Raw genomic sequence first — 13,671 nt, 5'->3', positions numbered from 1 at the left:
AGGGCATCAAGCTCTTCTCCAGCCCCTGGCCCCACTCAACTTCCGCTCTCCAAGCAGAACTTAAGTGGAACTGTCCTAGGTCCCCCACTCCCTCCACCTCCGAGAGGAAGCTGGGCCCAGGCCCGCTCAAAACAGTGGCCCAAGGTGGCCTCGGTGTGACCCACCCCCGACAAGTCTCCTTACTCAACACTCATCTCCCCATGAACCACCTGAAGGTTCGTCTTCAGCGCAAATGCCCAGCAGCCACCATTCCTGCCACTGGGCACTGCACCGGCCTCCCTGCCTCTGTCGCCCTGGTTCCTCACAGCTCTGACCCCACACGCCTACCTGAGCCCCTATACCGGTCCCACACCCACCCTGTCTGAGGTCACCAGCCTCTTACTCTCCTGCCCTCCTGCCCCACCAAAGCTAATTTCATCCTTGAGTCTGGATTAGAACCTCCAGGACAGGCTGTTGAGGTCAGCGGGGGCCTGCATCCTGGTGGAGGGGTAATTATAGGTCACTTTGCCAAGGGGGAAGGAGGCCTTTCTCCTGAACTAGAGGTGCCGAGGTGGCAGCTCTGCCTCGAAAACCAGCCAAGCCGGGGAAGAACCCGGAAGGGCCAGAGAGGGATGGGGGAGGTGGCATGAGAGGGCACTGGCGCAGGACAGACACGTGGGCTCTGGAGCGACCTGCTCTAATGCTGACTGTGAACAAGGCGCGTTTTTTAACACCTTTGCACTCAGTCTCCTCCTCTGTAGGATGGAGGGTAAGAGTCACCACGTAGGGCAGACCTGCTGGCACACGCTCTGGCCGACGGCACCGTCTGTACCCCACAGAATCCCCACCACGACCTCCTGAGATGGTGCCAACTGTGCCAACGTTATTTCCATCTTTTTTTTTTTTTTTTGTCTTTTTGCCTTTTCTAAGGCCGCTTCCGCGGCATATGAAGATTCCCAGGCTAGGGGTCCAATCGGAGCCATAGCCACCGGCCTACGCCAGAGCCACAGCAACGCAGAATCCGAGCCACATCTACAACCTACACCACAGCTCACTCACGGCAATGCCGGATCTCCAACCCACTGAGGAAGGCCAGGGATCGAACCCGCAACCTCATGGTTCCTAGTCAGATTCATTAACCACTGCACCATGATGGGAACTCCATTATTTCTATCTTAATGCTGAGGACAGCAGGTCAGTGGGGTCATTTAACTAACTAGTCCAAGTCAGGGGTGAAAGGTGGCAGGTGGCCAGAGCGGGAAGCTGGAAGGGCACAGGAGAGGGATGCACACAACCATCGGCAAGCAGCGCCCAGGGGTCGTTGGCCGTGGGGACACATGGAGCAGGGCCCATCTGGCACCAGCTCTGTGCTGTCCCCACACGCCTTGTCCCCCCTCTCCTCCTTGATCGTCCATTCGCTCACTGCCTGCCTAGCGTGGGTGCCATGCTGGGGACCCAAAGCCGAACAAGACAAGACCTCAGCCAGAGGGAAGCTTCCTGCAGAAGAGTGAGATGAGAACTCTGCCCATGCAACAGGCAGCCCGTCCCCAGGTGCCCACGGAAATCACACGGGGCAGTCTTGGCCTCCCGCCCTCACCTCCCGCATCCAGACGCTGAAGGGCCTCTGCCAGGAGCCGGCCTTCTCCAGGTGGAGGTACGCGTTGAAGAGCACCAGGCAGATGTAGCGCTCCAGGTACTGCACGCTCCGCAGCTGCAGCCGCCGCGCCTCCCGCTCCGATCTGGCTGCTCTCGCCTGGAGGACGGCACGGGGTGGGCATCAGAGCGGGAAGGGTCCATCCCCCCAAGGACCCTACATGCATCCCCCCCCCTACACACACACACACACACACACACACACACACCCTACACACTATCACACACCCCCTACATGGTCACAGACTCACACACACACCTCCCACTCCCATATACGTCACACACACAAACACCCCACAGTCATACACATATACACACTCACACACACACCCCGCTCACACCCCACATGCACTTGGTCACACACACCCCCTACACAGTCACAGACTCACACACACACACACACACCACCTCCCCCGTACACGCTACTGCCCTCAGTCCCAGGGCAGGGATGGGAAGCAGAGATTCAGAAGGCAAGGCCAAGGACGTCACCCCTGCCCAGGTTACAAGAGTGGCCAACAGGGCGCACTGGCACCCAGAAGTCAGAAAACATCTCCCACCTGGGAGCTGGGGGAGATCAACCCAGCTTCCCTGAACCCAGCTTCCCTGAACCGCCCCCCGCTTTTCCTCGGGAGAGAAGAGGCAGCCGAGAGATTAAGGCGAGCTTCCCAGAGGGTGTGGGATTCGGCTGGGCCAAGAGGGCCTGGGCGGACTGGAATGGAGACAGTGACACCAGATAAGGTGACACAGAGGGAGGATGCTGCCAGCAGGTGGCGACTGGGAAGGGGCTGGCTTGGCTGGGACGAGGGAGCGAAGGGATGAGAGGGGAACAGGGCTGACACCCAACTGTGGAGCGGCCCTGGCGCCTGGGCAGTCTACCCTCGAAGCCGGACTCCCAACCCTGGTGGGCAGATGGCCGGGCCCCAGCCCAGACCCATCAGATGAGAACGTCCGAGAGATGGGCCTGGGCACCAGGATGTGAAAAGTTCCCCGGGCAACTCTGGGTGGTCAGGGCTGGCTTTAGTACTGGGGACCACTGAAGGTTGGAGCATAGGAGTGACCTGTTAACGGATGGCTCGTGGGAGACCAAAGCTCAGGGGAAGGGGACTTCATGGGGTCCTCTCCAGTTCTCCTCAGTGTGCGAAGCAGTAGTGAGCAGACCAGCAGAAAAGGCCCAGGACACACAAAGCCTGCAGAGTGTCTCCGCCACCACACCCGCTGCTCTCCTAACTCACCGAGGATGGACGGCTTCCCTGGGGGGAGCCTGGAGGGGGGAGCACCACATCTCACCTTGCACCCCCACCTCTTACCCAGGGCCCACAACAGCACCCTAGAAAAGGATGTGGCATAGCGGTCACGCCCTCTGGCACCCAGAACATCTGAGAGAGGCACAGCCAGCCCCCAGGCCTCCGGGAACCAGGGAGGGCAGTCTCCCAACAGCTGGACCACAGCTGGAAGCCTTCCCACGCAGGCACACAATGTCAGCCTACGTGTGTCTCCTCCAGGCCACTTCAGAAAGGCTGCAGGGTACATCCCCCACCCCAGACATGACATGACCCACAGCCCCAAGAACCGGAAGCTGGAGTGGCCTTGCTTGTGGGGTCTGGGCTCCCCTACCTCCTGCTTTTGCCGCGGGTGCCTCTGCTGCCTTTGCTCCCAGGGTCACCCAGGGTCACGTGAGTGGACAGTAACTTGCACAGCTGGCCCACCCACACTACCCAGAAGGAGCTCTGGAGTTGTGGGGATGGAGCAGAGGTGGACAGGGCCTGGGGCGGGGGTGAGGGAGTGCCCTGACTCCCTGGGAGACAGGATTGGGTTGTGGTCTTGGTTCTGCCATTTAAACTCTCAGCCCCACATTGCTGGAGGTCCGCCAGTCAGGAGACTACAGTGTGAGGAGGCACCTGGAAGCCCTGCAGAGCCACACGGGTCCAACCAGTGATGGAATGGGAAAGGAGCCACTGCACAGAAGTGGGGCTCGCCCAGGCCCCACCCCATGTCTGATGCAGCCAGTCCTGTGGCCTGAGGCACAGCGGGCAGCTGGACCAGGGACGACCTCCAAGAAGCGGAGGTATTGGAGGTGGGTTAGGGAGAAGGGGGAAGAAAGACGCCCTGAGAAGGGAAGGAAAGGGTCAAAGAGTGAGGTGGGTTCAAGGGGGACGGGGGTGGGAGGGCTTGTAGCAGCTGGGGCCCAGATTCCAAAGCCCTGACTCTACAGACAGCGGGGCCAGTGAAGGCTTCTGGTGGATGTGAGCTTTGAAATGAATCATATGGTGACAGGGGTGGGGTGGAGTGGGGGCAGGGGACCTATTGTTTTAAGAATCAACCAACCAAGTACTCAAAAAAAAAGAAAAAAAAAAAAAAAAGCAACTTTGTTTACAAATGAGGCAGTGGACCAAAAAATAAAAGCTTTTACCTAAATACCAACTGTGGCCAATACAACACGACTCCGCGTGTCTCTAAGGATGACTCTTTCATGCCACGCAGGCCACACCAGCCCTTACGCAGCTGCCCAGTCTCCATCCAAAGGCCAGGAGCCTAGTTAGAAACACTTTCTTAGAAAGAAGGAAGGGGCATCGACCACAGTCTCACCAGGGCCAGAGTCACTTTAAACTACTTCCTGGAGCTCTGAAGTCACGTCCTGCGGGGTGAAGAGCCCTCAGCTCCCGGCCTGGCACAGGGACACAGCCACACCAGCCCTACCCTCTTGTGCCCCTGAGCCCGTGGGCACAGAAGCCAGCTGCCCCCAGAGACACCAGTGAGGATAAGGAACATTTGGGGTGGGAGGTAGAGCGATTTCTTCCAAGCCATTCTGGCAAGGTAGGGTGGAATTATCTCTAAATTCAGGCCCCTGGGTCAAGGTGACGCCTGCCAGTCCCCCATAAGGTTCCGTGGGCACATCCTGCCCGACTGCAGTCTGTGATTTGAGACAATGATCCATCTTCCTGGCGAAGCCCTGGTTTCCTTAAAATCCCCCCCCCTCCCATGGTGGCACTGTCTGGGGAGGACAGGCCAGCCGCCTCCAGGAGATAAAAATAGTGGAGCTGTCTTTAAATGGCCCAGTAGGCCAGGCTGTCATTAGCTGAGGTGGAGCAGACAAGCCTTCCTCGTCCTCTGGGGACTAAGCTTTAAAATAGACAGGGTCCAGGAATGGTGGCCGGGGCGCTGGGCATCTCAGGCCTCTCAAGCCTCTGGTCTGCACCGCATCCACGCCGGCGTGGCAGTGCCAGCAGTGGCTCTCCTGAAGCTCTGCTCTTCGCTGCACCACCGGGAAGAGGCCCATGGGTGCCAGGCTGCAAAGCCCCCCAGGTGTGTCCAGAGCTTTCTGCACACTGGTGCCGGACCGAGCATGTCACACACAGATCTGATGATGAGATTCTAATATACCCTCCCAGCAACCCCACGAAGCAAGAGGGACTTTCCATCTTGCAGACAAGACTCAGCAAGGTCCGAGTTCCAAGCCAAGACATGAAGTCCAAAATCTGACCTCTCCTGCCACCCCAGCCCCTTTCACCACAATCAAGTTCAGCCACTTCCTGCCTCACTCTTGCCTCTGTCCTTCTTTCTACCCCCTCCTCTCTTCCCCCTGCCTGGATGCCCTCCCCTCCGCCTGGCCTGGCCTGGCCTGTTCAGCTTGCCTCTCCAGGGCCCAGGATAGGCCCCCTGCCCCGCCCCACACGGCGCCCTTCTCCGCCTCCTCTGTCCTGAGCCAGTTCATTAACTGCTGTGTTACATTCCATCTTGAGGGGTTCTGCTTGCTCTGCCAAGGCACGAGTGGTCTCTCCAGGACAGCGGGCAGCCAGGGGAAATGCACCAGATGATAACCAGGTTTCCAGCTCCACCTCCCCCCCACAGCCCCAAGTGTCTGACCAGGACCCTGTGTGCAGAGGGTGCCTGGCTGGTCAGTAGGCACTCGCCTTTCATCGCCTGACTCCGTCTCAAACACTCAGCGTCATCTGGAACCCAGATCCCAGACTCGACCCTGGGGACTCCCACACAGGCCCCTGTACCCGGGACTCCAGACTCAGACATGCAACCGCTGTTCAAGCGCTCCACGCAGATACAGTTAAGGCTCCGCAAATTCCAAAACACCCCAAACGGACCTCCAGAGCACTGCCCACACCTGCCCCCTGCACAAGCTTGCCACGTCAGAGGCAACTGCGTCCTTCCTGCTGCTCAGGCCAACCCAACATTTCTCCTCGACCTCTCCCTCTCTCAGCCCCGCATCCAACCAATCGGGGAATCTTGTGGTTGCTACGTCAACACACTCCCAGAGGCCACCCAACTCTCGCGCCCCAGTCAAGCTGCCTCAACTCCGTGATGGTGCCTGATGAGCTTCCCTGCCACTGCCCTCCCCCTGCCCCTGCTGTCTATTCTCAACCTGGACCAGAACGACTCTGCTAGGATGTGACTTCATTTCGGAAGCCTCCCACCCACTCCCCAGGAACAAGCATGGGCTGGTGACCACTGTCTTTCAGCTGAGGTGGGGTCCAGGCTGGGCAGGCAGCTGACAGCCCTTCAAGATGGTCAGTTTCTGCGGGGCAGGGTCCCAGAGCTCCGACTGCATCCTCCTTCTCAAAGTTCAATGTCACCCCTCTCCTTGAGGGTTTTGCATGCACCCCTGCAGGCTCCATCCTCAGGCCTGTGGGGCAGAGCGGCCTCAAGCACCAAGAAACTTTCCAAAACTAGTCCCTAGAAGAGAGAAAGTGGCCCTCGGCCCAGAGGCAGGTAACTAGTTTTCCAAAGATGTCATTATTTTTTCATTTTAGGGCGCACCTGTGGCATATGGAAGTTTCCAGGCTAGGGGTCAAATAGAAGCTGCCGCTGCCACCTACACCACAGCCACAGAAACACCAGATCTGAGCTGTATCTTCAACCTACACCACAGCTCACGGCAACACCAGATCCTTAACAAGCTGAGCAAGACCAGGGATCGAACCTACATCCTTATAGGTACTAGTTGGGTTCTTAACCCGCTGAGCCACAATAGGAACTTCCCAAAGATGTCCTATTTTGATCAGCACTTTCAAAGCATGAAGGGGCTAAACTTGGCACCAGGGGCTTTTCTGTGTGCTCTTCACTCAACAAATATTGTTCACCCCGAGGCCAGGCTCTGGGGTTCAGTGGCGACCAGACTTGGTCCCAGTCTTAGGAGCCCAATGTCCCTGCTCATAGCCCAGGGAGTCAGCCTGGTGTCCCAGCCACCTTACACTCTACTCCCATCCCACCAGTACCCAGACTGGTGCTCCCACTCCCCGCCACCCCTCAAAGTAGGCAGGGCAGCAGTAGTGTCCCCAGGTGACAGCTGGAAAAGCAGAGGCCCAGGCAGCTTAGAGCGACTTGACCAAGGTTGCACTGGAAGTTACTAGCAGAGCCAGAGCTAGAACCTGAATTTCTAACCCCAGAGCCTGGGCTCTTTCGGTTGCTGGAGAAGAGCGCCCTCTCCTGGAGACTAACAACAGGGACAAAGAACCAAAAGGTATAGAGACAGTAGGGAGCAGGTTTCCCATTTAATTACAGAATGACTTATGACTTACTCAACTTTCCCCTTTCCAGCCACTCAGATCAGACCTCTGTGGAGCCCTACTTGTGTCAGACAGGGTCTGAGTCAGGAGTTGGCAGGGTCTGATGAGCCCACGCACATGGAGCACAGACGAGCAGCAGAGACAGGCACCCCTGGTGACAACCACAACACTGACAATGACAGTAAGCACAGAGGCAGGGTCCCAGGAGACGGGGAGTGTGCTGGCTGAGGAAAGGGGGGAGGGGAGGCTGGGGCTGAGATCTACACCCCTCCCAAACTGCTGAACATCTCAAGCCTGGTGGTATACCCTCAGAAACCAAGCCCGGGCAGGCTGGCAGTGCTCACTGGATGGCCGCTGCTGAGCCAACTAGGCAAGTCCCCCCGGGGAAGGCGGAAGTAGTTCCAGCTCCGGTGGACAGTGGGAAGGAAGGGAAAGTGAGGGAGGTCTCGGCCACTGGGAACATGAGTGCACTCACACATACTCACACTTCCACACTCACATGCACCCCGTCACGCACACACTCCGCCCAACAGCCGACCCGCTGGCCCTATCTGGGACCAGTGAGAGCCTTGCGAAACAATCCTTTCCTTCTGTCTTAGTTCTGTGACAGCTCCCCAGCATCCCAGGGCTGCTCTACTTGCACAGCCTGGACCCAGGAGACACATGACCTACTGCAGTGAGGTCTCCAGGGAGTGACTTGGGCCAAGCAAGAATCTTAGAGAGACTAAGAGAGACCCAGCTGCGGCTCAGAGCCAGCGCTGTCTCTCTTTACGATTTTCTTAAGAAAAGATCTTGGTCCTTGGGGTGCTGAGCTGGACCTCTCTGACTCTGAGCAGCTCTGCACCAGCCAAGGGTGGGGCATCCGGGAGGGGCTGGTGGCTTCCTTGTTAACCCCTTTTTTCTGCCACCAGAGAACCGTCCCCTGAGCTGTGGCCGTCACGGTGAGGGGAAGGAAGGTAGGTTGAGGAGCTGGGAGACAGGTTCAGATCCTGCCTCTGGCTGGTCTCCAAACTTCATTAGGCCTTGGTGTCTCCCTCTGTAAAATGGGTCTAATAAAACCCACCCTCATTACCTCACCAGCTACTCTGAGGGCCAGAGGAGACAGGGAAGTTCTCAGAAAACTCAAAAAGCACTGCTCCAAGCTAAAGCATCACAGCCTTTTTAAAAGAAATCTCAACTGGAGGCCAAAAGACAGTTTACTTCTCTCCCTGTGGCCACCTTCACCTCAGATTTCCTTCAAACTCTTTCTGAAGAGACCAATGGGAGACACATCATACAGTTTTAAACACAGGATACTAAGAATCAACATCACTAGCCACGGCTAAGGAAAGTTCCCCTGGCACTAATGAGTCTAACAGGACTTCCTCCAGGAGCCCTGACCTTGGTTTCTGTCACAAATATTTTCCTTTTCCAGGCCCAGCAGAAAACAACTCATTCACCAGATGGTGTCACCGCTGTGGGCTGGGCCATCCTGGGTTCTCCTCACTCAGGGGCCCAGTCTTCTCACCTCTATCCCAACCTCACAGAGTGGCTTAGTTCAAAGGGTTTTCTCTTTCATTTTTCCCTTTGAGGAATTTTTTTTAATACCCTGAGCATTCTGGAGTTCCCATCGTGGCTCAGTAGTTAACGAATCTGACTAGAAACCATGAGGTTGTGGGTTCGATCCCTAGCCTCGCTCAGTGGGTTAAGGATCCGGCGTTGCCGTGAGCTGTGGTGTATGTTGCAGACGTGGCTCAGATCTGGCATTGCTGTGGCTGTGGCATAGCCCAGTAGCAAGAGCTCCGATGAGACCCCTAGCCTGGGAGCCTCCATATGCCACGGATGTGGCCCTAGAAAAGACAATCAAAAAAAAAAAAAAAAGGCAAAATACCCTGAGCATTCTGGACCCTGCACACACAGCGGGTGATCAGGCCTTGACCCGACCTCACTGACACCCAAGAGAATGGAGGGGGCATCATGGACTGCAGCCCCCGGAGGCCAGGCAGCCGGAGACAGGCCTGCTCAGACAGCGGGGCCAAGACCGCTACATCAGGGAAGGCGTGTCTCCATGGAAAATGTGTGTGTGGCTTGGTCCCATGCTCCTCTGCAGCCAGGACTGGAGTCTGGGATGTGTTCCTGTCCTCTGGTCTCCTCCCCCTACGCAGGTGGGAAGACAGGGGCAAGGAGCACGCCTGCCAGGCCTTATTTTTCTCCCAGTGAGGCTGGCCATGGGCAAGGGAGACAAGCTGTGCCACCTCCTCCTTGGGCGGCCATGTGGCCCAGTGAAGGGGGCCTGATCTGGAGCCAGGGCCTGGGGTCTCAAAAGTAGTGTGTTCTCAGGCAGGCCCAGTGCCTCCCTTCCCCAAATGGAGGTAACGGCACAAGCTACTGTGCCGGGCACAGGCACAGGGAAGATGGAGCCAGACTGTGGATGGGAAAATGTCCAGTCCACCTGGCGTGGACATCTCCCAGGCTGGTCCTGGGTTGGCCAAGGATACATGGGGCCTGGGTCCCCTGTGGCTCCCCTCTCCCAGCCCACCCCACCCAGGCACCAGGACCCTCATCACATCCGGGTATGGGGGAACAGCAGGGCTCACCGAATCCTTTGCCTCAGCATCACAGAAGCCTCTCCCATACCTCATCTAGGGACACGTAAATCCAGCAAGCAGTGGCCCTGCCTCCCTGCCCTCACTGCACCTCGGGGAAGACCCCTGCTGGAAATACTGCAATTACCTAATGCAGAGGGAACCAGAGCCTTTTTGCAAACCCCCAATGAAATCAGGAATCCAGGGGATGAGCACTGGCAGCTGCCACGTCACAAGAGAGACCATGGGACCTTCCGTGCCCCGGTGGCAGCCCCCGGCACCACCCATGACTGTGACAGCCAAAACCAAGCCGAATCTGATCAAGCCTCCATTCCACTCAATTACAGGAAGCCCAGGAACTGCAACACAGGCTCAACTAAATCCAGGGGTGCAATTAGCAAGACACAGACTTCGGGATGCCAGGTAAGACAACCCCATTACCTCACCACACTCACTTTGGGGGGAGGAAAGGAGGAGAAATGTTCTAGATTCAATGCGACCCAAGGGCCTCAACAGCCAAATGCCAGCTGTGGCTCTTGTCTGGGTCCTGATCCAGTTGCAGAAAGACTTTGTGAGATGAGTGAGAAAACCTAACACGGACCGGGTACTGGAGGATGAGAAATCACTGCTGCTTTAGGTGTGATAATGGCGTTAGGATGATCTGTGTTAAAAGCTCCCCCTTCTTTAAGGTATGTGCTGAAACGTTTACAGAGGAAGTAACATGAGGGCTGTGATGTGCTTCACAATCATCCAGTGGGGGTGGTGTGGGCACTGTCGGGGCTCTGGGTGAAATCAGACTGGCCCTGACTCCTGAAGCTGGTAGATGGGCACACAAAACTTCATGAAATTATTCTCCCTGTTTTGAAATTTTCTGTTAGAAATTTTCCAAAATAATTGAAAAAAAAAAAAAAAGTTCCTACTTTTCAATTCGGTCAATAATCCTACCTCTAAGAACCAGCCCACAGAAGCAAACTACACAAATGAAAGAGCAGCTTGCACTGGGAGGTTCACTGTATCATCACCTGTCCAGAGAACAGGAAGTAATCTCATGGACCACCTCCACACAAGAGCAGGTGACACAGGGCATACCCACTCACCTGCGTGTTATGCCGACATGAGGTATGATGATTTAAAGGTTCTTCAACAGACAGGCTGAAGTGTCCATGAGCTATGTGTCCATAAGCCCCTCCTCCTTCTACTAGAATATAAGCTCAGTGAAGCTTCACTCACCGTTCCACCCCCAGACACAGGACAGGCGCACAGTAAGCATGCGCCAGCTGAGCGCATTTAAATGCAACCTCATCCAGGTCAATGAGCAGGTCAGCCTGTGCACGCACAATAGTCACACCTGGGACAGGAAGTGCGTGCAGGTGCACGAGGACCAGAAAGGGAGAGGCAAAACCGAAACCATCGCTGGGAGGCTGGGCAGTGGTCTAACATCGCTGCCATAACCACAGACAAGCTACCGACAGTCCTCATCACTGCTGGGTGACCTCACCATGCAGACGGGGACTTAGACACACTCTGAGCCCTCCTTTCTGATCCAAGGCAGAGCGGCAACCTCCGTGTTCCCCCACTCATCTCCCCGAGGGCCCTGAAATAGTTTTATCGCTGGCAGAAGTGCCCTCGCCAAGTTCCAGGAGCTGTTTTCTTAATCGCTTGTTACTGAGGTGTCAGCGGACTGCTGGAGCTGGCAGGGGCCAGGGAAGGGAAAGGCACTGTCTGGGGCTCCAGGGGCAGGGCAGGAGGCCAGGGAGCCATGTGCTGGGGAGAGTCTCAGAATCCCGAGGCTGGGGGCTCCTGGGAGGAAACCTTCCAATGGGCAGGACGTGGACGGGACCTGAGAAGCTCCCAGACAAATGGAGCCTGTGTAGGCGGTACAGCCCCACCTGAGCCTCGGCTTGGGTCCATTTCCATTCAGAGGTTGGGGGGGCAACCAGGTAAAGGAGCCTCACCTGCATATGCAGGATCCCCACCTGTACCGAGCACCTGGGGACTTCCAGTGTGAAAGCAAACAGCCAGAAACCAGGGTTAAGACACAGAGGAGTCAGCCCATCAGAGGGAAAGCAGGGAGAAGCAGCTGCCTCTGAAGCCTCGGCAAGCGCTCCACTACTCACGAGGGAACCAGGGGCCAAGACTCTGGTCACAGGTGCCGCAGGGCAGGAGGGCTCAGGGCTGGGAGTTCCTGCTCTGCCATCAAGTCACATGGGGCCGGGGCAGCCTGCTCTGCTGCTCAGCTATACACAGAGGGGCCAGATGCTCTCCAAGTCCCTTGGCACTAAAACTTGAGAGTCCATTCAGGGGGAGCTGAAGTTAGGAAGAACATCACAGGACACTCTGCCGTACAGTGACCCTTGGGCCTCCCATTTTCCAGGATTTACCATGCGCCAGCCAAACCCGGTGCTTCTAGACCCCACATCCTTCCCACACACAGCCCGGGCCAGGAAGGAGCATCAGTTCAGCCAGCAGGTGAGGGGACATGCGGTCAGAGTATGAAGATGGTGCGGCCAGAACCCAGCTCCCTCCAACTCCCACACCCCTGCCCTCCCCCTTATCAGCCCAGAACTATCTAACCTGCTTCCTTCCCATCTACATGGATTGACGCTGGGCCACAAAGCTCGTAATAAGTGCGTTTCAGGATCCACACACACAGGCCCGGCTGGCCACGTGCCCCTTCAAATCAGCTGGAACGGCTCAGATCACCCTGGCCTTAGACCCGTCTTGGCTCTGGGTCTGGCCAGGCCAGGCGGAACACAGGGGGACCCAGCAGGAGGCATTCTGCCTTTCTGACTAAAGTAAACACTGGCCTCGTTGCCAGAAGCAGCAGTAATTCCCCAAATCTAGGTCCACGGCCAGTTTCCCAAGTCCACAGGCATTTAGAAATAGAAGTCTTTTCAAGGACTGTCCTCTAGCCTGAGAACAGCCACTCTATTTTGCTGGTGTTAAAATATCCTTTCTCTTATGAGATGCCAGCCATAGGAGATGGTAGTTGGGTTTGTTCATTTTTGCTCCTTTCCTTCCTTCCTCCCCCCCCACATGGGCGTGTTTAACAAGGTCACACATTGGCAACCCTAGAAAGGTCCTTCCTTCTGTTAACACGGGTGTGTGACACCCTGACTATAGGAATAAGGGTGCTTGGGTTCTTTCTGTTTTCTCCAACAGCCCTTCCAAACTCTGAGATTCGTGTCCTTATAAAGAGATACCAGAGAGCCCCCCTCCCTTCTCCTCTCTGTACACACACACATACGCACACACACACACACACATACCCGTGAGGACAGGCCGTGTGAGGACACAATGAGAAAGCGACTGTACGTAAGCCAGGATGAGAGCCCTCACTAGAAACCCAATCAGCCAGAACCCTGACCGTGGACTTGCCAGCCTCCAGAACTGAGAGAAAATAGCTGTGTGCTGGTTAAGGCATGCAGTCTGTGGTATTCCGGCATGCCAGCCCCGCTGACTAATGCGCTTGTGATACCCTCTCTCCCTCTCCTGTCTCTGCATCTGTAAAAAGTGAGAGGGTAACATTCTATGATGAGGCCAGTGTCATCCTAATGCCAAACCAAACACCTCATAGGAAAAACCACAGATCAATAGCGCTGATGAATGGGAGGCAAAAATCCTCAACAAAGCAAAGGCAGCAATATCTAAAGACAGTCACATACCATGACCAACTAGGGTTTAATCTCAGGAATGCAAGCTTGGTTTAATACCCAAAGATCAATTCAAACAATAACCTATCCCAAAGGAAGAAAGGGCAAAAACCAGAGAATCATCTCAATGGACAGAGAAAAAGCATTTGATAATATTTAACATCTCATCATTAAAAAAAAAAAAAAAAACACACACACACACTTAGTAAACTACAAATGGAAGGAAATTTCTGCAATCTGACAAAAGAAGTCTATGAAATCATACTTAATAGTGAAAGACTGAAAGCTTTCCTCTTTTATTTT

The 13,671-nt window shown here is 55.8% G+C and overlaps 1 protein-coding gene across 1 annotated transcript in view; it reads right to left on the bottom strand.

Moving 5' to 3' along the window:
* PALD1 (phosphatase domain containing, paladin 1) overlaps window positions 1-13,671 on the bottom strand; it is an 83,319-nt gene that overhangs the window by 2,507 nt on the left and 67,141 nt on the right. The window contains 1 exon segment of the mRNA XM_021073790.1: window positions 1,577-1,732. Within this exon segment, the coding sequence (XP_020929449.1) occupies window positions 1,577-1,732 (156 nt within the window).

The sequence above is a fragment of the Sus scrofa genome, chromosome 14, assembly GCF_000003025.6.
Source record: "Sus scrofa isolate TJ Tabasco breed Duroc chromosome 14, Sscrofa11.1, whole genome shotgun sequence".
Taxonomy (NCBI): Eukaryota; Metazoa; Chordata; class Mammalia; order Artiodactyla; family Suidae; genus Sus; species Sus scrofa.
This window is presented reverse-complemented; position numbering and strand designations above follow the sequence as displayed.